Here is a 21929-nt window from a genome sequence, read left to right as displayed (position 1 = left end):
AATTAGGCTGTGTTTGGTTTGAGGGACAGGACATAAATACAGAGACAAATTATATTTTTTTGTCTCTGTCCCCGTTTGATTTTCAGAGACAGGTACAAAAAATAAAGTTTTGTCTCCGTCTCTGTCGCCATGCAACCCAAAATTCATGTCCATCCAGTTTCCGGAGACACCGCAACTTGCACGGAGACAGAAGAATTAAATTCCCATTTTACCCACAAAACCCTCGGTCTGCATCTTCACGCCTCAGCTGATCGACTACCTGGTCGATCAGCCTCAGCTGATCGACCACTTGGTCAATCAGCAGGGCAATCAGCGGGGTTTTCGGCTAATGGACGGCGGGCTATATGAACGACGGGCTATATGAACACAGGGCGATCAGCAGGGCGATCAGCAAGTCTGCGATATTGTGGCGACGGCGGTATGCTAATAAAGGCAATATCGTCAAAATTCTTCATCATATCTTCTAGTAACATACAACGTTGATCATATTGAAAGGAGAATAAAGAAAAAAGTTTTAAGTTGCTCTTTCAAGGGCAAGAGATTGACCTTTGTCCGGAAGAGAAAGGATGCGGACTAAGACTGCTGCAATAGCACTCGGCAGGGGAAGATGGGGCAAATGTGAGGCTGCGGTGCATGATGCGGAGGGCCACCGGAGCGGAGCCGCCGGCAGCGTCGCCATCGCTTTTGCCGCCTCGCTGACGGCGGTGTAGACTGCAGATGTGCGATCGTTGGAGCTTGAAGGCGGTGAGGAGGCCGGGTAAAGTTTTGTTTTAGGTATAGGGTTAGGAAGGGTAATTTAGTCTTTTAAGTTAGAGATTCTGTTTTTGTATTTTGTATTACCAAACATGAGACAGATACAATTTATATTCTGTCCACTATCTCTACTGTCTTCTGTATTTTTGTATTTCTGTCACTGTCTCTCGTGTCCCTCAAACCAAACGCAGCCTTATTTAACGTGGCAAATCTATTACATGATTGCCAACTGAGGCACGCCCTAGTTACTACCGAATCAAGTCCCCGGGGCAATGGTGCAACGGTAGGATATCCGGATTGTAACTCAGAGACCCGCGGTTCGATTCCCAGCTACGGCGTATTTGTAGGAATTTTCCTCCAAATGGGGAACGCAATCAAAGGATGCTGGGCATCTGGATTGGCCGCCGTATGCGCTTCCCGATTTACCCTGGTGGTCGGTGAGAAACTTCCATGGGACCGGAACGACCACCCCAGAAATGTGACTACTGGGATTATCATTTTTTTAGTTACTACCGATAGAGCCGGTCCTGGTTGTCCAAAGGCCCTGGGCGAAACTATAATTTTTGGGCCCTCGATGAAGCGAACCAGAGAAGGCATGACCAAATGGGAATGAGTTTCGTCAACACCAACAGAACAAGTGATTACAAAGGCGATGGGATGAAGGCTGAAGAAAAGAGAAATTAAAGCCTTTTTCTAGTTTTTGCCGGTCTAAGAACTCTCTGTTATTTAGCTCTAATGTAGTTTCATTCAATCACATATTACCCAACTAGTGATAGTTTTGTTGTTGATTTTAAGGTAAAGATTGATAGTGATTATATTTGAATTGTCCTTGTAAAATATAAAACATTTTATAACTCGAGTTATCTCTTGAAGAAACTCATTTCATTTTTCTCTATTGGATATTACATAAAGAGATGGATAACACAGACATGAATTGTCCAACACATTCAGGAATGACCCAAGATGGAGCTAGGAGGAGCTAGCTAATTCACCGTTAACAATAATTTTAAAGACAATTAACACAATGAAATCAATATTTACACGTCATGTTCTAAGTCACAAGTAGACACTGATAGCCATACTGAATTCTGAATCGCAAGTTAACATTGATAATCACACTCAGATGCGGGCATTACTCGCACAGGTACCATTCATGTAACTGGGGATGCTGTACGAGACTACATACTTGGAACTTAAAGAAAGAGATGTCATTTTTCTTTGGCGACGCCACTTGGTAAAAATATGGGAGGGGAGGGGAGCAACCATCTGTTAGCCACAATAGTTTCGTTATGTTAACGTAGGCTATAAATAGGTCCTTTGTTTGTAAAAAATGCACATCAAAAATTTCTAGAATTTAGTGTTTCCTTATTTTTCCTCTTCCACACAAGTGTAATTTTTTTTCCCACAAACCTCTGTTATTTTTTCCAACACATGGCACTTGAGATAATGCGCAATTTTTTATTTATCCTTTATTATAAAAGAATTAAATACTTATCGACGAAATAACTTACGAACAAAATGTATCATGCATCCTCCGTTAGATCTTCGCACTGACGCATGTCTAGGATGCACAGTCAACACCATGGGTACATTTGGTTCATTTGCCCTGCTTTATACCAGAAGGATAGTACTGAAACAAAATATAGTTCTAAAAAATAGCATCTGGATGAATCAGTATAGAAACAAATAAAACTTAACTACAATTCTACAAATAAAACTCGGACGAACTTTTGTAGCTTATAATATTGCACAATCAGAAAATGCCTATGAAAGAGAGAAAATGGAGGAAAGGTGACCACAATGTAAAACCTAATATTAAACATCTTAGAGGAAAGGGAACCGATATTATTGTTCCTGCGTATAATGTCTTCACATTATAGAACATTTGGCTGCAGCGTCCGATCTTATTGTACCAGCGTATGATGTCTTCACATTATAGAACAGTTGGCTGCAGCGTCTAGTTGGTCAGGGGATCTGCAGCAGCAATAATCAAGAATGATTGTTTGAAAAATGTAAACCTTCAAAGAAACAAGGAAATCAGTAAGCTAAAACTAGATAAAAGAGACAGGTTTATATGTAACCAACTAGTACGCTGATCAAAGTTGGGTTTAAAAGACCAACCTTACCAGTATAAAGCTGCTTCAGTTTCACCCATGACTAGAAAGAATATGACAACCCAGAATAGTTGAGAGAAGAAAAATACGTGTGATCAGTTTAGATTGGGTGACATGACATGAATAACCTTAAGGCTGTTTCAAGGAAACCATTGGGGAGATCTGCTTTTAATATCAAAAGCCATTTTTCATCTTTTTTTTTCCTTTCTTTTTTTGTTGTTCTCTCTTGCAACTGTTTCGCGGATGGGCATTGAACTCCAACACTAAGGCGCTGTTTACTCCGAAGCAGGGATGACGAAAAGAACGGATTGCACAAGAATTGAGATACTTTGCCTTGTTTACTTGTAAAAAAATAAGGGATGGATGGATTTCAAATCCATCAACAGATTGTTTTTATCTCTATTTTACATCCCCTTGAAATCGGACAGAAGCGAGCGAGAAGCTTGCAATCTCAAATCTCCCTTGCCTTCTCCTTGAACTCCTCGCCAGAGCACTCTGCCAGCAACACCATGCAAGTTTCCCCATTTCGAAGTCGACTCGATCGTCGCCACCTCCTCTTCTACTTCCCTCCTGCCCCTTCTCCTTCTCCCCTCCCAGCCACCAGAAACCACAACAGGGACCTCACCACAAGGTCGCGATGTATTGCCTCGCGACCTCTACTTCCCTCCTACCCCTCTCCTTCTCCCCTCCCCTACCGCCAACAAGCATAACAGGGGTGGAGGTCTCCTGCCACTCTCCTTCTCTCCTCCCCCACCGCCAGCAACCACAACAAGGGTGATCTCCTTCTCCCCTCTCCCACCGCCAACAACCACAACAGGGAGGAGGTCTCTTGCCCCTCTCCTTCTCCCCTCTCCCACCGCTAGCAACCACAACAAGAGTGGTCTCCTTCTCCCCTACCCCGTTGTCAACAACCACAACAGGGGCAGAGGTCTCTTGACCCTCTCCTTATCCCCTCCTCCGCCACCGACAAACACAACAAGGGCGGAGGTATGGCCTGCGACCTCGCGACCTCGCCACAAGGTCGCGGACGAGGTCCGACCTTGCCGTCGAGGCACCCGTGAGTCGCAACCTCATCGCGACAACAAAGATGCTACAGTCGTCACTGCTTGCTTTCCTTTCTCTTCTCCTTGTTTACTTTTTATCCTTCGTCTTTCCGTTCCCCTCCCCCAAGGATATATTTCCACAATGGAATCCATTCTTTTCCTCATATGCGCTTCAGAATAAACAGGGCATCATAAGAGGATTATAGAAGGAATTATTTGCACTAGCTATGTGTATTATTTGCTCGTTAACTCTCCTGAATGATACTTGAGGTCTCAAATATTTGTAGATCATTCTTTATTGAAACACAATTTTCAATCCTAATTTTTCTGAACGTGCAAGCTCAAGCTTGACCTTTTTAAACTTTAAGGGCTAACAGTCTCGAAGAATAATGTCAGTACCAAAAGGTTAGCAATATGGATAGAAAATATATCAAATTAGTTCCTCAAGAAAAGACTTCTCAAATACAACATCAACAACCAAGTCTTATCCCACTAGGCGGGGTCAACTATATGGATCTTTCTATGTCATTGAGGTCTATCCTCTATTATATCATAATTTATATTTAAATAAATTTTATCTTATTTTATTATTACTAACCAAATCTTTTTTGGTCTTCCTCTTCCTCGTTTGATGTGCACATTTGTCATAGTTTCACATCGTCTAACTGAAACATTATTGATCGTCTAAGTACATGTATGTACCAACTTAAATGTGTCTCCCAGAATTTTCCCTCAATAGGTGCAACTCCGACTTTCTTTCTAATATTTTAATTTCTTATCTTGTCCATCCTTAACCTCCTCATCTTTACAACTCTCGTCTTCTATTCATGTGTCTTCCTCTCTCGTTTTAGTTATTCTATAAATATCTCTTTCCCCTTCTTTTGTATCCAATTTTCAATATGTGTTCAAAAGTTACATTCTTAGCTTCATTCATTACTTTCTTGGCCTATTCCTTGGCTACTGTATATTTTTTTAAATTTTTCTCATTCTTATAAGTATATAATACCTTATATGTTGTTCGTTTTTCCCTCACTTTCTCTTGTACTTTCTCATTCCACGACCAAAATTTTTTACTTGGTGGTGCACATCTCTTTAACTCACCGAATACACTCTTGCTACTATTTTTAACTTTGATATTATCTTATATCATATCATATTTGAGTCATCATATATTTCTTTTAATACTTGTACTCCTACCCTCTCCTTAAATATATTTTGTTTCCCATCATTTAATTTCCACCAACTAAATTTAAAAATCGTGCATATTTTTCTTTTATTGATACTATGCATGAGGCCTATATCCAACATTACTAACCTATGTTAGGTAATTAAGTTTTCTCCAAAGATGATCTTGTAATTTTTACAAATCTTTTTATCCTTCTTCCTAAAATTAACTTGTAATTTATTATTCCCACTTTTGAACGTAACCAAGTGTTCTTATCTTTTCTTAAAAAGCGTATTAACTAGTATAAGGTCATATGTTATCGCAAAATCCAATATAATTTTTCCTTCATTCCTTGTTCCAAACCCATAATCCTCATGCACCCTATCATATTCCTCATTTTTCACTCATACGTGCACATTTAGATCTCCTCCTATTAAAATCATTTTAATTGGCAGAATATTTTATAATACTTCATCTAGGTCGTCCTAAAATCTAAATTTGGTGTGTTCATTTAACAATACTTAAGGTGCATATATATTAATTATATTAATAGTTTCCTTCATCACCATTATCTTAAGAGCAATAATCTTATCCCCTTTCTAACTACTTCTACTTCATCATTTAGCAAACTATCGACAACAATACCTACTTCATTTCTTGTTTTATTCATTCCTATATACCATAACTTAAAATTGGAATTCTCTATCATTTTACCTTCTCCCCTACCCATTTTATCTCTTGTACACAAAATATTAATTCTTCTCCTAATCATCGTATCTACTACCTCCATTGTTTTGCCAATGAGTATTCCTAGATTCCATATTTCAAATCTTAGACAATTAAATTTCTCTATAATATTTATTATTACCCAACCTATGGTGTAAAAACACTTACATATTTAACACTACACTCGAGTTCTCATGAAGATGTAACGGTCTTTGCTAAGACGTTATAATCGGAATTTGCAACGCGTTCCTTATCGGGAATATCCTAGCACTAGCATAATAATTTGATGGAACCATTCATTGAACATTGCCTGCACGTTGACTAGCAACCTAAATCACAACCCTCGCCCTTTTTCAACCGGGCTTGAGACCGACTTTGACAAATTTAAAAGACTTCTTAAATACTGTTTATAAATCCACCAGGCTCGATCTCATATTCACATTTCCCAAATCCTTGTGTTATTTTGCCTCTGACTTAAGGAACAACATAAATTTAAACTACTTACAGCAAATATGACAATTGCTGGTTTCCTTGTGAAATTTAATCAAACTAGGATCTATTTATGGGAGGGACTAGATTAGTTTACAAAAATACCAGATTGTTAAACATAACATCCTAGACGAAAGGGAAAATATAAATATATATATATATATATAAACTGAATTGCCAAACAGTAATCATCTATGCAAACACCAGCCAAGTTCACCTAATTTTTGAAGTTTGTTACTTAGAAGAACCCATGTCCATTGGACCTGCTCAGATCCAGTAACCAAGGCCACATAAAACATATAGCTACGTTCCACCAGATCCTTGATGCGTAAGAAGAATAAAATGAATGATACACACTTAAGCATGCAATATATATGTATGATCGTGCAAAGATATATGCATGCATCATATACACCTATAAAGCAGTAAATGTTATATGGACCCATAAATTTCACATCATCAAGTTCACCATGTATGACATATGGTCTGAAGTGCATCACAAGAAGTAGATACCAGAATAGCTAGATAGGCAAACAAAAAGTGAAACTGGAATACTCACAACTGCCCAAGGCTGCTTAGATCAAGATCAGGAGCAAGTTCATGAACAATATCACTTGGAGGTTGGCCGCATTCCTGCATTTTCTGCATGAGATCAACAATCTTGGAGAAGTTTTCAGGTTCCTTATCATAAACCTCATTTAACTTCAATATAAGCTCATATTGGTGATAATAGCGGTCATAATCTTCCTTCTTCAGAACATCTTTGTGCTCTTCCAACCACTTCGGATATCTTTCTCCAATCTCCTTCATGGGATCGTGGAGAATTTCTTTAGACAAAAGCTGCTGCATCATAGTTTCAACAATAGATTCCACGTCCTGGATAATAAAGAAAGACAATCTACATAAGGTCATTAGAATCAACATACTTTATACAAACGATATACTGTAGGGGAAAATTACTATAAGGAATGTTATCTGAATACAAGGATGAGAAAATATAGAACTTGGAAGAAAATATATTTTTTTAAATCATTAAAGAGATTATGACTAATAGTACTTCAGATAAATCAACCATAGGATGAAGGTCTCATATGAAATTTGCATCAAACCATAGCCGACCAGTAAAATGTTGAAGACTGTCAACGTTGAGCAAATTGCTATCTCTTTATAGACTCAAAGGTCAAATTAAGAGTTGCACATAATGAATAGTGATTTATGCATCCCTTCACAACAATCTGGATCAATTTAGAATCATCAGTAAATGGAAGAGATTCATATCAATACCAATGTTAAACAATTATTTTAAAATATATATATATATATATAAAATTGATGCGCACTCTGGAAAGTAGGAAAAATGGACTATGCTATCGAAGACAACAAGTTGAATGCATCTCAACCTAACTGTTTTTTGAGAATCATCATATTTGAACTTCTACCCCATGTTTGAATTTGCAGTATGAAAAGAAGTATTCACTCTTTGACCTTAATGCTTATTTAATCAACTTAGTAGGATTGAACATTAATTCAATTTCCAATTATTAATAGCAAGCTATGATAAAGGAAGGCCTCTTCTCACCAGTTGTTGTTTTTTATGCAAAGCACATTGCAACCTTGAACCTACAATTTTTAGAAGTGATTATTGGATGAACAGTCCACTATAGTATAACATAATTTGTAATGCATTACAGTCTCCTCCGTTTTGCAGCATATCGGAATCTACATCTCCACAAAATGTCACCTGATAAATCACACATGACTGAGCCTATCTCTATCGATAGAATTGTCTAGCTTGATTGCATACCCATTTCAGAATTGCATATTATTAGTTGAAAAGTGGAACTGAATATAAAGAAGCATACAATCTCCATTTTTTAACATGTGGAGATCTACTTCTCCTCAAAAGGACAGATGATAATCACACATGGCTGAAGCTAGGCCTGTGAATGGCATTCACTATCTTGATTGTATGCTCAATTTTGGATTCCATCTTGTTAATTGGAAGGGGGAACTGAATACTTAAGAAGCATAGTCTCCGCCATTTTCCATCATATCGAGATCTACTACTCCACAAAGGTCACCTGACGATGAGAGTCGGTTGAACCTACCTTCATGGGCAAGGTTGCTAAGTTTGTTATTCTGCCAAGGACGGTATACGATCTATAGGAACAAGTCATATTTTCAATAGCAGAAATTAAAGCCTAAGTAAAAATAGAAGAAAAAAACTTTTTGAAAAAAAAAGCAAACAGTCGAGGTGCATAGACATCTTGAAGTCCATTATAGGACAAATTCAAGCTCATAATTAGTTGCTTCATTCATTCAGACAAATTTTCAAGAATATAATTCAGTAGTTGTCCCACCATGTAATTAATTTATTGGGCTGAATTTATCCACAAGAGCATCAAAGTTTAAGCAAATGTTGATGAAGAATGTTAACTCCAAAAACCCAAACAAGGTAAAGTAAAAAAGTGTCAATTTCATTCACAGGAAAAGTTGGTGATTTGCATATAAACTATATTTCATAACTCTCTAAAAATAACATAAGATGTCAATACTCAAGTGACTCAGATTTTACATGAAGTAGATCCTTGATGATATTGCAAACCAAAAGCAGTAAAGTCTTATTTAATTGGATGAATGAATGAGAGGAAATAGATAGAGAGGAGGGAAAGGGACCAAAAAATGCACAACCTTCATCTCCTCCATGTGCTTTTATTTCTTTTCCCCTACCCTCCATTTTCCCTCATGTTGGTCCACCCAAGTAAACAAGCCATTAAATCAAAACACAAATAGACCATTCAAAATGCAATCATTGCTATGTTTGTAGTTTACAAATAATAAGCATCTAATTCATCTTGTCAGGAACAGGCAGACATTAACCATCATAACGTAGCTACATAATATTTTCAGTTTCAGAAAGATTTTTCATGTATCTAAGTTTGGGAAATGAAAGGAACTAATTTAAATATTAGTCATAGCATTTGGTGGAAAACATCGTGTTGTTTAAGAATCAATATGGTGGTTGTGCCACCGTGGACAAGCCCATGTCAGCCTCAATCAAAACCTACTATGAAATAGAGAGGCTTTTGGAAAAGATCAAGTATCTCAGAAGCAAAGGTCAAAGAGATTAAGGAGATAACCTGCGTATAAAGTCACATCTCTCAGTTCTTTCCTTTAGCATTCTAAAGAAGACAATAGCTCATTACAAGCCAAAGCCAAAAATAATTCACTAAGAGAGCTTCACTTGTCAATGGAAGCACCCTAATTAGTGTCCTCTCTTGAAATATCTATGAAGCAGGACTCAAGAAACAGATATAATAGACCAGGTAGAGTATAAAGCAACCACTCTCGACCTTCATATAAATCCAACATCCATTAACACTAACGTGAGCACTAGGGGAAGAAACAATAGAGAAACTAGAATATCCTGGTTCGAAGGAATACAGAGTGTTGAGAACTGGAACTAGGTAGCCTAAGCACATTCTAGCCCAATTAGGTAGCCTAAGCACATTCTAGCCCAATGCATAACACACTGGAAAAACGAATCAACCCGAACGAGCAAAATTGTTGAAAAATGAAAATTATATCACTTTCTTGGACTAAAAGAAACGAAGCTCTGCAGATATCCATGCCCTCTTTGTCCCTTGATATATATGATAATTTAGAAATGTATAGTAAGGTTCTGAAAATAATAAAAATAAAAATAATAATGACAATATAATCCAGGCTAAATTGTTTAGTCTTTTGAAAATTATACGGGAAAAAAATACCTGCGAGCCAGCTATCTCCGCCTCGAACTGCTTGACGAACTCCTCGACCATTTCAGCATCGGCGCCCTGGGGGACGTTGGTGGTTCTCGTAGCGGACTCCAAGCCCCTCACTGCCTCACGCGTCTGCTGCGTCAGCTTCTCAAGTGCCTCGGACGCGTGGGAACCCTTGGGACGGGTCCTCTGCTTCCCCTTCCTCCTCGCACCCAAATCCGGCAGGCCCATTCCCAATCCCTGTACTTGTGGAGAGGAAGACGACGAGGGCGGCGACGGATCTTTCCCCACCCTCCCATCACTTTTTCCATCGCTACTGTCAATATTATCACACCTCCAAAATCAAAGAACAATTCGAGATAAAACACAAACAAAAAGGAATCGCTTCGGATGAGCGACGACTCGAGCAGTAGTGTTGGATGGAACTACCTCTGGGAAGGAGCGAGACCGAGCTGAGAGAAATCGTCCAAAGCGCCTGAAACACAGAAGGGAGGTCGAATTAAGAACAAAAGCGAAGGAATCGAACGCACGGTCGAGGGAGAGAAAGAGGCGTAGTAGTACTGTCTAGTAGCTGGTCTAGATCATCGGCGGAACAAGGATCGGCCATGGCGATGCGATCGCGAAGCTGTGAGGAAGGAGGAGGCCGCCGAAGCCGGATCAAGTCTAGGGTAACAGTTTATATACAGGGCTTCGTAATTTGCTGCTGCTTGTTGCGGCCCTTCGTAATTTATCCTTTTTGTCCCCGACGTGGGTAAAAGATGCGGGTGGATCTGTCAGTGGGTCCGGTCCAGGCTGGCCACAGCCGAGGCCCATTTCAGTTCCCGTACGTGACCGAATATGAGCTTGGCCCCAAAGTGAGTATATTTTATATTTGCCAGACCATTTCAAAAATTAATTATAAATTTAATGATCATCATGGAGGAAGTTCGAAAAAACTTCGCTGTGAAAAAACACTTTCTTTTGCTTCGGTGGAAAATATTCTTTACTAAACAAATTAGAAAATTGCCTTCACAGTAATACAATTTATCTTTTTTTTTTCTTTATTCGTAAACAGGAATTAGTGATCAATTCCACAACGCTGTTATATTGCTGTCCAAAAATGGGAAAAAACCGGCACGTTCAAATATGTTCTGAGCGGGGAATTTGCTTGGAAATGTACAGTGTTTAATCCCATAACAAAAGGTGCAAAGCCTGGAGGCAAGCGAGAGCGAGAGCGAGAGCGATACCGAACCGCATCTACTTGGCTAAAGGAGTCCTGGGCGTGTCGGGGTCGTCGTAGATCTCTACCCCGTCAGCCGCCGGTCCGACCGGGTTCGCCGCCGGGTCGTACTGCTTGATGACGAGGACCGAGGAGGAAGTCGCCGAGAATTCAGACGATGCCAAGTAGTTTCCGACCGGCCCCAGCTCAGGGCAGTCATTCTTGTCCGTCAGCGCCACCGTGGGCGCCGACTGCCCCACCAGAAAGAGGTTGCACCGACCCACCGCCTTGATGGCGGCCACCACGTCCGACTTCCGGCCGACCGCTGTCTGCTCCAACTTGATGGTGGCGTTGTTCGCCATCACTTTCTGGCGAAACTCGGCGATGTAGGCCTCGTCGGCGGCGATCTCGTTGGCGTCCACCCTGATGCTGACGGAGTCGCGATTGCCGTCGAGCATGGCGCCGATGGCTTGGGGGATGAAGCGCACGACTACGAGCTGGATGCCGGGGTGCTCCGCCATGCGCGTGCCGAGAGCGAGGGCCTCGCGGTCGTCGCGGCCGCTGAAGAAAAGGACGGCGACGGTGTAGCAGACCTCGCTGGCGACTACCTGGGCAGCGCCGCCAAGGCCTCGATCAACGAGGACAGCGACGGAGCAGGGGGCGCTGCGAAGGACGCGCTGGTTAACAAGGTGGTAGCCGTGGCCGATGGAATCAAGGGAGCCATCTAACTGCTGCATCTTGTGGAAGGGAAGGAGGATGAGGGCGGCGCGTTTGTGTTCGGCACTGCCGGTAATGTCTGTGTGGATGGTTTGGAGGTCGGAAATGGCGGTCATGGGGCGGAGGCTGACGTTGCTCAGCTGCTGATAGGCCTGGAAGGCAACGACGAGCTGGTCAGCGCCGCCTTGGTCGCCGCTCTGCTTGCGGTTCCAGAAGGGGAGGCCGTTTCGGCGGGCTTTATGAACCATGGAGATGGCGGAGGAGCGCTCCGAAAGCTCCATAAGGTGCATGGCGTAGACGGTAAGGCCGCGGCGGCGGGTGCCGCGGGCAGACTCAATGAGGTTGATTATGGTGGGGATGTTGCGGCTACCGTGGAAGCAGGCCAGCACCCGGAGCTCGCTTTCGGTGTCGTCCCGCAAGATGGTGCGGTGTTTGTATGACGGCGTCCGCCGTGCCGGCTTGTAGATGGCCATCACGATTGGCGTCGTGATGAAGGTGGTGAACAGAGCCATGAGCACCATGATGGCGAACGTCTCGTCGTTGAGAACCTTGCGGTCCTTGCCAATGTTAAGGACGATGAGCTCAACGAGGCCCTTGGTGTTCATGAGGAAGCCCAGTGTCAATGCTTCCCTCATGGGCACCTTGGCAAGAATCGAGGCCAGGATAGTGCCCCCAATCTTACCGATGCACGCGGTGGCGATAACAAGGACAAGAAGGGCCCAGGACTGGCCACCGCTGATAGTAGCGACATTCGTCTTCAGGCCGCTAGATACGAAGTAGAGCGGGAGGAAGAGGCCGGAGATGATGTCCTCAATCTTCTCGATAAGCACGCCAGCGAACGGACCGTCCTTGGGCACGAAGATCCCGATGATGAAGGCGCCGAACAGCGCATGGATGCCGATGGTGTCGGTCACGAAACCGGCGGCGAGCACGGTGGCGAGCGTGGCACATATGAACGTCTCCTTAACGGGCTCGCCGCTGGGGGAGCGGCGGGCCATCCAATCGAGCACGGGGCGGACGCAGATGGCGACGAAGGCTACGAAACCAGCGCCTGCGAGCAGGACCCATAAAGAGACCAAGGGAGAGCCGGAGCCGGAGAGGGCGATGGCGAGCGCGAGGAGAATCCACGCGGCGACGTCGTTGACGGCAGCGGCGGACATGGCCATGCGGCCAAGGTCGGTGGTGAGGAGCTTGAGCTCGGCGAGGATGCGGGCGAGGACAGGGAACGCGGTGATGGAGAGTGCGACGCCCATGAAGACGAGGAAGGGGCCACCGGGGACGCCTTTGGCGACGGTGTGGCGGAGCGCGACGGAGGTGCCGATGCCCATGACGAAGGGGAGGGAGATGCCGGCGGCGGCGATGATCAAAGCGCGCTGCCCGGTGCGGCGGATGGAGCGCAGGTCCAGCTCCAGGCCGACGAGGAAGAGGAAGAACAGGAGGCCGATATTCGCAAGCGTGTCGAGCACCGTCAGGCTCTGTTTCGGGAACACCGCGTCCAAGAACCGCTGGCTGCGCCCCAGCGCCGATGGGCCCAGCAAGATCCCACCCTTTCACGCAAATGTACAAACAACTTAAGTGCGCTTTCCAATACTAATAATCTGGCTGCGGCATTTAAACAAACACCTGGGCGACCGCGAAGTCTTACAATGATCTCGGCGATGACGCGCGGCTGGCGGAGCGGGCGGAGGAGGAAGGCGAGGACACGCGTGACGACGATGACGAGGCAGATCTGGACGATGGCCAGCGGCAACGCGTAGTCGAGCGGGTTATCGCCCTGCCACGACCCGTTCGACGTCGTCTTCATCGGCTTCAGGCATGTCGCCGTCGCATTCGCCGAAGTCGCGGTGGCCATCGTCGATCCCCCTTTCAAGAACAAAGCGAACAGAGATGCACACGTGAAGGAATGCAACAGAGTTAGGAAGGAGTTGATTTGAACGCATACCTCGATGGCGCCTCCCGCAAGGACGGCGAGGAAGAGAGCGGACGCGAGGTGAAGATGCTGGAGGAAGAAAGAGGATTAAATAAAAGCTTGAGGACGGACTGTGACGGAGGAGACGCCATAAACAAATTTAAGGAGAAACGAAAACAATGGCGGCGAGCAAATGTTGGAGACGAGGCGCCAGAACGGGAAGGACAACCAAAGCCAGAACATTTGGGCTACCGTCACCGCCAATTTTATGGAAGGGTAACTAACAACTGCATTTTTAAAAAAAATAACCGTAATTTTTTTAATTTAATTATTATATATGTATTTATCTACTTAAAAAAATATTTTGAGAAATAAATATATTTGTGTGATTTAGATATTTAAAAATTTTAGGAGATGACAGTATTTAGTTATATTAGCTATTGAAATAATCGCTAATCAAATCTTATCCTAAAGATCTCCACTAATAAGTGACATTTAATAGGATGCTTGGTTTAAGTATTTAATGTCTTTTTATTTTTTTTCATATTTTTGTCAAACTTTTACTCATTGCTTTATATTTTCCTTAGACTTTACTTATTGCTAAAAAAACACGTGTTAAATTTATCACTATAAGGGATTAGAAGAGGAAGACCATAATTTATCATAGATCATATCTCCTTATGAATTGTCAGACACCTGTCTCATATATGGACTAATCAAAATGATACCCATGACCAACTAAGGAAGAGGACTCCGGGTTCTAATATATCACTGAGCGCCAAGCTACAAGGAAAAAGATGAAAGTAAGAACGAAAACTAGGAGTGTCCTGGCTCAGTCACTCCTACGCTCAAGTCAAGCCGTCGTAGGAGAGGGATGCACGGAAATGAAAGAGTAAGAATGTTCTTGGCCGTGTGTGCATACCTACACCTGCGAGAGGCGGGGTCATTATATAGAATTATGAGAGAGAAAGATGTCATATCTTAATTAAGGAGAATATCCCATCAGTGAGATTTTGTCATTGGAGATGTCACATAGTTGGTAAGGAGAATATTCCATCATCGTCGCAGCAATAGCAAAGGGTCCTATTACTCACCCCTGATATGGTATCTGTTGGGTTGCAATGTTGCAAACATAATCTCACATCTAAAGTACATGAAAAGATCATGGGTTAAAAGGATGGAAAGTATCTCCATTGGTATGAGGCCTTTTGGGGAGAGCCCAAGAACAAAGTCATAAGGGTTTAGGCCCAAAGTGAACAATATCATATCATTGTGAAGATATTTTGATTCCATCGGTACTAACAAGTGGTATCAGAGCGAGACCGCTCTTCACCGGACTAACTGCCGGATGAGCCATGATCCAGATCTAATCATGTGGTTTGAACCTTAAACAAAGGAAGTGGGTGCTTCCGTGTTTGAATCAAGAGGACCAGATATCAGGTGAGAAGTCCTAATAGGTCAGGTGGACCGAGGGGCAAAAAGTCCTAGTTGCAGCTAGGTGAAAAATCCTAGTAGGTCGGGTGGACCGAGGGGCAAAAAGTCCTAGTTACAGCTAGGTGGGAAATCCTAGTAGGTCGGGTGGACCGAGAGGCAAAAAGTCATAGTTACGGCTAGGTGAAAAATCCTAGTAGGTCGGGTGGACCGAGGGGCAAAAAGTCCTAGCTACGGTTAGGTGGGAAATCCTAATAGGTCGGGTGGACCGAGGGGCAAAAAGTCCTAGTGGGTCGAGGATTCAGACATCAAAAACGACGTATCAGCCTGTGCCATCGTAAATCATGATGGATTAATGGGCAGGTGAGCTGCCCTAAATATCATATCATTGCACGTGTCATTCTGATGATGGTCTGACAAGCTGAATTAAGGAGTGTCAAGAATCGAACTCGGAGAGACCGAGTTGATTGAACACTGAATAGAGCAATGAGTAGAGCACAGAGTAGGATATTGAGCAGGGAGTTGAGTTGTAGTTCAAAGTCGGGTATGGAGCAAGAGTTGCGTCCGGAGAAGCGTCGGGTGTTGAGTCTTGAGTTGAGCTAAGATAGTGTTTTGTTCTGATCCAAGCTGGTCGCTGAGTCGAGGAGTCGGAGTCGAGCTGGTTGCCAAGTCGGGGAGTCGGAATCAAGCTGGTTGCTGAGTTGGGGCTCGACCAACTTGCTAGGGTGGGGAGTTTGAGTGTGGAATTCTGGCGTGAAGTTAGGATGTAGGACCAAGCTAGTCAACCTTAGAGTCAAACTTTCTGTCTAATGTGTGGTCTCTACCAGGACCAAGTCGAATTGGTCAATCAATTCCGCAGCATTTTGTTCGCTGCTACAGTGTCATCAATCGATTGATGAAACTCGCCAATTAATTGGTAGCTTGGAGTTCAACCAGCCAATTCAACCCGCTAGCCTTCTTTCTCACCTCAAACTTAGAATTCGAGATTTAGGATGAGCAATCGATTGTTATTTCTTGAGAATTGATTGTTACCTCTATTTTAACCTTTTTAAAGCTAAACTCTCGCGTTGCTTAGTATCTGATTGACCTCAACTTATTAGGACTTCTTTTGCCCAATATCTGATCATCCTTAACCCATTGAGATTTTCGTTGCCCGATAGACGATCAATATTGACCTGTTAGAACTTCTTCATTACCTAATATCCGGTTGACCTCAACCTACCACGACTTCATATATGTTTCAAGTGTCTGATCTTTCATGATTCACTTAGAATTTATCCATCTCACATCAAGTGTTCGGTCAACATTGATCGACTTGGACTACGTTTCTCATGCCAAGTGTTCTATCCTTTGTAATCTACTTGGACTTCCCTCTTGTTAATTCTCCGTTAGACTTTTGATCATTAAGCGTCTAATCAACTGTGTCTCACTTGAAATTTCCTCTTGCCACTCTTTGTTAGACTTCTAATAGCCAAGTGTTTGATCAACCGTGACCCACTTGGACTTTTATCATCTCCAATCACTAAATGTCAAAGCAACCTTGACCAATTTAGATTTTCTCTTCTTCTCAAGTATCCGATCAATTTGACCTACTTGACTCTTTACTCAAACACACATCATTTGCTCAACCATGTTCATTGAGTCAAGTATCCGATTAGTTTTAACCTACTTAACGTCTTACTCGGCTACTTAACATATTGATCAAACATGAAAACCTAACTCGAGTCAACTTAAGTTTGGTCACCCTTGACTAGAGGTCGATTGCACCAACAGAAATAAACTCGAAGTCCAATGCAAAATGCTAACACACATGGTTTTACTTGGTTCACCACTTCCCAAAACGACTACATCCAATGTCTAATCCTGACGACTATCCCATTATCCTTCTTCTTCTCAGATAACTTCCGGAAATGGAGAAGCTTCTTACAACCTGATTTCATAACAAATATAAGCAATACAAGTATATAAATATAAATGAAAAGCGTAACTTTACACAATAATATTGGCTTTGTTTGCTCTTTTGTCGCTTTGGAATGTGTCTTGTGGTGGAGAATACAACAATACTTCATTTCCAACTTCTCAAAAATCGGCCCTTTCAAATCATCTCGAAATCCTCTTCTAAAAGTTATTGTTTGGATTGATTTTTGTCAAACAATCAACAATCAATTGATCGTTGAGACTTTACCAATCAATTGTTTTATTATAATTCGATCACACTATCTACCAATTGATTAATATCACCAAGCAATGACATTTGTAGAATGACTCTTTTTACGTAGTTTGATAGACATTTACCAATCAATCGATTGTTGAGACCCAGTCGAACTGGTCAATCAATTCGAGAAGTTTCTGTTTGGATTACATCCCCGTTCCGACACTTACCAAGCCAAACCGACGAAGCGCCTACAATGCCCTCTACCAATTGATTAATATCACCAAGCAATAGATTGATAGCCTTTAGTCAAACTAGTTAGTCGATTAATAATATTATTTCAACTTTTAATCCCCTGGCCTTCCTACTCACGTTCTCTGTGTCCACAGGTCTGGAAGCCCCGAAAATCCCATCGCCCTCAACCCCTCCTCCTGTTCCACACTCATGGCGAGGAAGGTCCGGTGACGTGTCCTGACGCACTCTGGAACATTCAGCTTTTAACAATTCTGATATTCATATTCAATTTATCTCAACCTACTATTACTTTTCCTATGATAAATATCCAATATTTTTTGATTTGTTTGAACTTTCGCATTCATGTCAAGTGTTCGATCTTTTACAACCCACTTAGACTTCTATTCATCTCCAATTATTAAGTATCCAATCAATTATGATCTATTTGTACTTTTCTTTAATTATCTTTCTATTAGACGTTTAATCATCAAATATTGATGGAGTCTAACTAGCTTATCAATTTCTTATTGAACTTTCTTCTATCATCGTATATCCGATTCATTGTAAATTTCTCATTTCATGTCAATTTCCTAGGATTACTTTTTGAGTATCACTGACACATGAATCTCAATACCTAGGATCACTTTTTAATGATCATACAGTACCGAAAACTATTAACACAAAATTGACAAGCAACTTTTTTTTCTTTGAAGGGTCAAATGAAAACACAAAATTCTCATCTGGAATTCCTGTCGACTGTAGTTGCAATAGATGCCTCTCTGTTTTTCATTGTTTTTTATGAACTATAAATCTATTAAATAAAACCAATCCAGAAGGGAAAAAGTACAAAAATACAAACGATGCGATTCAATCAATCGATATTTAGTAGAAGGAATCAATCGCTTAACAAGTTTTGTGAAGATTTAGCTGATAAAGATGCTTAAATGGAGGGGAAAATAGGCAGAAAAATAGAAACTTGAATTGTTTTGGCCACAAAAACAGAATTATTCAAGTGAAAACAAGAATATAGAAGAATAAAAATCCAGAAAAAAAAGGGGAGAAACAGGAGTTGCAAGCTTTGAGTTTTAAGCACTCTGTGCATGATTTTCGCTAACCTTTTACAGTTTTTGAAGATTTTATTGCTTCGTCTTCTAAATTTGAGGTTTTGATAGGTTTGGATTTCAGATTTGGTCGTGAAAATCCTTGCCGTAAATCTGTGGAGCTTGAATCTGCTGCTGTTCCAGCAGAAATTGTTGGCTGTGCTGCCAATTGCTCAAGCAACTAGCGGCGAATTGAGTTCCCGCCGCGAACGGAGCAGTCTGCGCCGCCTGCAACGGCGGCGGAAGCGCCCCGTGGAGGTATTCCAACCACTTGAGCTCCTCGCCCTCGCCCTCGCCTTCGCCCACGCCCTCGCTCCCGAGCTGGGCCTGGATTTCCTTGTCGGACGGCGGCAGCTCGGACCATGGGAGCATCCCTCCTCTGCTTTCCTCCACGACGCTTCGGCGGCCGGCGGCGAAGCAATCCGCCTCGTACCAGCTCCCGATGGAGGCGCCGTCGAAGCACGCGGGCGGAGGCGGCGGAGCCGCCACTGAGGTCGAGAAAAACGAGGCGGAGACCGCCGCGGGCGGCATTGCGAGGTCATGGCTGGGCCAGAGTAGGTGGCTTTGGACGACGCAGTCGGCGGCGGCGAGGCCGAAGGGGAAGAACCCGAGCGAAGAGCGTCCGCTCGAGGACGCGGCCTCGTGGCCCGCGAGGAACTGGTCCGAGAACACCTCTTTCCCCGACCGCGACGTGATGCTCTCTTCCGCCGCCGACGGAGTCAGCTCAAGCAGCCCGCCCGCCTCCGCGTTGGCCGCCCCGGGGACTCGGAGGTCGCTCGACGCGCCCGAGTTCTTCTCGCTGCTGCGGGCCGCGCTGTCGGCGAGCGGCTTGTGGGTGCTGGGATCGATCCCTCGCTGCTTCAGCTTCTTCTTGATGCACGAATTCCACAAGTTCTTGATCTCGTTGTCCGTCCTCCCCGGCAAATGCGCCGCAATCTTCGACCACCTGAAACACAATCCCCTCCGCATCAAAAAAAAATCAACCCTTCGCCGCCGACGACTCCCGATCTCAAAGCTCAGTACCTGTTTCCCAGCACGGCATGGAGCTCGATTATGAGGTCTTCTTCTTGCTGCGAGAATGTACCTCTCTTGAGGTCAGGCCTCAAGTAATTAATCCACCTCAACCTGCAGCTTTTCCCACACCTCTGGAGCCCTGCCATGCCATGCCATTCGTCGAGCGAGCATTAAATCACCAAACCCTGACCGAACTAAACAAGGTCGCAGCTAACTAGTTACCTGCTAGCTTGGGCACCGAGCTCCAGCAGCCATGGCCGTACTTTGTAATGTGCTTGATGAGCTTCTCATCTTCCTCAGGCGACCAGAGGCCCTTCCTGAGCTTCTGCTTGTAGCAGCAGGAGTGCCCTCCCATGCCTGACCAGAAGCCGAGAACCTGCGGAAAGAAAGCCAAAGCGCCTAGCGTATATAAGCGCCTGGCCTGCAGTGCAGTGCAGCGCAGCGCAGACTTTCTCTGATTCTCCACAACCTTTTTCCTCCCTCGCTTTCTCTTCCTTCCTCTTCCTCTTTTAAAGTAGGAGGAAAGAGGAAGAGAGGGAGAGGAAAGCAGTTGCTATCCATGTCGTTTTGCATGAGTTGCAGACATAAATCGATGTGAGCTTTTGAGGTTTTTTACCGCACGCCGAGCGAGTCTCAGAGGAGACTGATATTTATCTTCTTTCCGTGATGGTAAAACACATTCTTTTCGGATCGATAGAGGTGCACCTTCCTTTGTTTAGATCACTTTTTTAGATTGGAAACTTCCAGGAAAAGCTCTGCGGATTCTCCCTTTAGTTCTTCAGGGGAATGGATGCCCCTTGACGCACCTACCTCGATAATTCAAGGTATAATTTTCAAGAGAAATTGTTAGAACCGTGGTCGATCAATGCGACCGCCCTGTTCTAATCGCTCTCGTTCAATTATCAAAGAGATTGACAGGGATCGACAGGAAAACATGAAACTTTATAGAAGAGCTCGCATGGATGTTCAGAGTGATGGGGATGCCAGAGACAGAGAAGTTAAAGTGCCCTCAGATAAAGGGCAGTGAATATCCCATCGAAGAAAGTGAGACTGTGGACCTGGCGAATTACCGAATGTTTTTTCAGAAGTGAATTCGGAAACGAGGATCTGGCGGAGGAGACGGCCGATCGAGGCGGACGTCGAACACGTCCAGATCGAACAGCAGAGAAAGGCAACGCAGGACAGAGCAACACAGTGCATTCATTGGCAATCAGCGAGGCGGATTCACTTGAAATAGTTGCTGTTGGACGAGTTGAGATCGACGGGCGTGCGTGGGCCACCGGCACCGCCGGTGGGGGCCGCGCGGGCTCGGTGGCGCACGTCGAAATCGGCGGACGAGGCCGCGGTGGGTGCGGGGCTAATCACAGCTACAGCGCCGGCGGCAACGCAACAGGAGGAGGATTTAATATAATTTTTATTAATTTCAGGGGGCGATGTGCATGTGGCCGCGACAGCGACGCTCGACTTTTCTTTTTCTTTTCTTTTCTTTTCTTTTTTTTATTCTTTCTTTCTTTTCGGAGTCAAAGCCGCCACGAAAATATTTCGCATCCGGACGCTCCGATCCGTTTGCTCGCAAAGAATGGACGGTCAGATCGGCCCTGTCCAGCTGCGTTGTACCACACATGTAAATATGAATAAATTATTGTATATTTTTTATAATAAAGATTAAAATTTATTTAAATGAAATTGATTACGTCATAATCGATTACGTAAATATGAATAAATTATTTTTATTTTTATCTTAGTTTGGTGTTAAAGTTTAAGAAGTCAATTAGTAAGTGTCAAAGGTCAATAAATAATATCAATTAGCCTTGTCACATTATTAAATTTTGATGCTTATCTTCTCACAAGGTCCATGCTCAACAGTTGGGAGTGTTAGAAAAGATTTTCTTTTTTCTATGAATAATGTTGATGTATAGGTGAAGAAGACACTCTCGACTGTACAGGTACATTAATGAAAAATACAAAGATTATTTTATTTAATTTCGACAAGGACAAGTTTACAAACTATATTTTTGAATGATTAAGCAAACAGATTAGTTGACTTGATTTGTTGAGTGTTTGGTGTTTTACCCTAAAACAATGGACGGTTTAATTAATTAAACACTTTGCCAAAAATAAAA

At 43.2% G+C, this 21929-nt stretch overlaps 4 protein-coding genes across 5 annotated transcripts in view; all 4 read right to left on the bottom strand.

Moving 5' to 3' along the window:
• LOC141811563 (uncharacterized) overlaps window positions 1-679 on the bottom strand; it is a 2787-nt gene extending 2108 nt beyond the window's left edge. The window contains exon 1 of the mRNA XM_074699583.1: window positions 547-679. Within this exon, the coding sequence (XP_074555684.1) occupies window positions 547-679 (133 nt within the window). The remainder of the gene's footprint in view (window positions 1-546) is intronic.
• A 1755-nt stretch (window positions 680-2434) lies between these two features.
• LOC141848431 (peroxisome biogenesis protein 19-2-like) lies at window positions 2435-10746 on the bottom strand. 2 transcript variants are annotated; one of them, XM_074736459.1, is made up of 5 exons: window positions 10613-10746; window positions 10481-10526; window positions 10061-10367; window positions 6850-7166; window positions 2435-2727 (listed from the first exon to the last, which is right to left on the bottom strand). In XM_074736459.1, the coding sequence occupies exons 1-5, from the start codon at window positions 10656-10658 to the stop codon at window positions 2682-2684; spliced, it is 762 nt and encodes a 253-aa protein (XP_074592560.1). In that variant the 5' UTR covers window positions 10659-10746; the 3' UTR covers window positions 2435-2681. The 2 variants fall into 2 exon arrangements, with proteins under 2 accessions (XP_074592560.1, XP_074592561.1); XM_074736460.1 differs by having other exon boundaries at window positions 10061-10364.
• Window positions 10747-11287: 541 nt separating this feature from the next.
• Window positions 11288-13829, bottom strand: LOC141848429 (cation/H(+) antiporter 19-like). Its single transcript, XM_074736457.1, has 2 exons — window positions 13612-13829; window positions 11288-13513 (listed from the first exon to the last, which is right to left on the bottom strand). Exons 1-2 carry the CDS (start codon window positions 13816-13818, stop codon window positions 11288-11290), a joined length of 2433 nt encoding a protein of 810 aa, XP_074592558.1. The 5' UTR covers window positions 13819-13829.
• A 4820-nt stretch (window positions 13830-18649) lies between these two features.
• Window positions 18650-20223, bottom strand: LOC141848430 (uncharacterized). Its single transcript, XM_074736458.1, has 3 exons — window positions 20029-20223; window positions 19816-19945; window positions 18650-19738 (listed from the first exon to the last, which is right to left on the bottom strand). The coding sequence occupies exons 1-3, from the start codon at window positions 20159-20161 to the stop codon at window positions 18874-18876; spliced, it is 1128 nt and encodes a 375-aa protein (XP_074592559.1). The 5' UTR covers window positions 20162-20223; the 3' UTR covers window positions 18650-18873.
• Window positions 20224-21929: the final 1706 nt, after the last annotated feature.

This window comes from Curcuma longa, chromosome 17 (assembly GCF_044706935.1).
Source record: "Curcuma longa cultivar G26 ecotype Majalengka, Jawa Barat chromosome 17, ITB_CL_G26_1.1, whole genome shotgun sequence".
Classification (NCBI taxonomy): domain Eukaryota; kingdom Viridiplantae; phylum Streptophyta; class Magnoliopsida; order Zingiberales; family Zingiberaceae; genus Curcuma; species Curcuma longa.
This window is presented reverse-complemented; position numbering and strand designations above follow the sequence as displayed.

Coding starts and splice junctions, on each gene's coding strand:
- LOC141848431 (XM_074736459.1), bottom strand. CDS start 10,658: ATGGCCGATCCTTGTTCCGCCGATGATCTAGACCAGCTACTAGACA. Junction 7,167..10,060: donor CGGAGATAGCTGGCTCGCAG/GTATTTTTTTCC, acceptor TTTATTATCCAG/GACGTGGAATCTATTGTTGA. Junction 2,728..6,849: donor CTAAGCAGCCTTGGGCAGTT/GTGAGTATTCCA, acceptor TTGCTGCTGCAG/ATCCCCTGACCAACTAGACG.
- LOC141848429 (XM_074736457.1), bottom strand. CDS start 13,818: ATGGCCACCGCGACTTCGGCGAATGCGACGGCGACATGCCTGAAGCCG. Junction 13,514..13,611: donor GCGTCATCGCCGAGATCATT/GTAAGACTTCGC, acceptor TTTGCGTGAAAG/GGTGGGATCTTGCTGGGCCC.
- LOC141848430 (XM_074736458.1), bottom strand. CDS start 20,161: ATGGGAGGGCACTCCTGCTGCTACAAGCAGAAGCTCAGGAAGGGCCTC. Junction 19,946..20,028: donor CTCGGTGCCCAAGCTAGCAG/GTAACTAGTTAG, acceptor ATGGCATGGCAG/GGCTCCAGAGGTGTGGGAAA. Junction 19,739..19,815: donor CATGCCGTGCTGGGAAACAG/GTACTGAGCTTT, acceptor ATTGTGTTTCAG/GTGGTCGAAGATTGCGGCGC.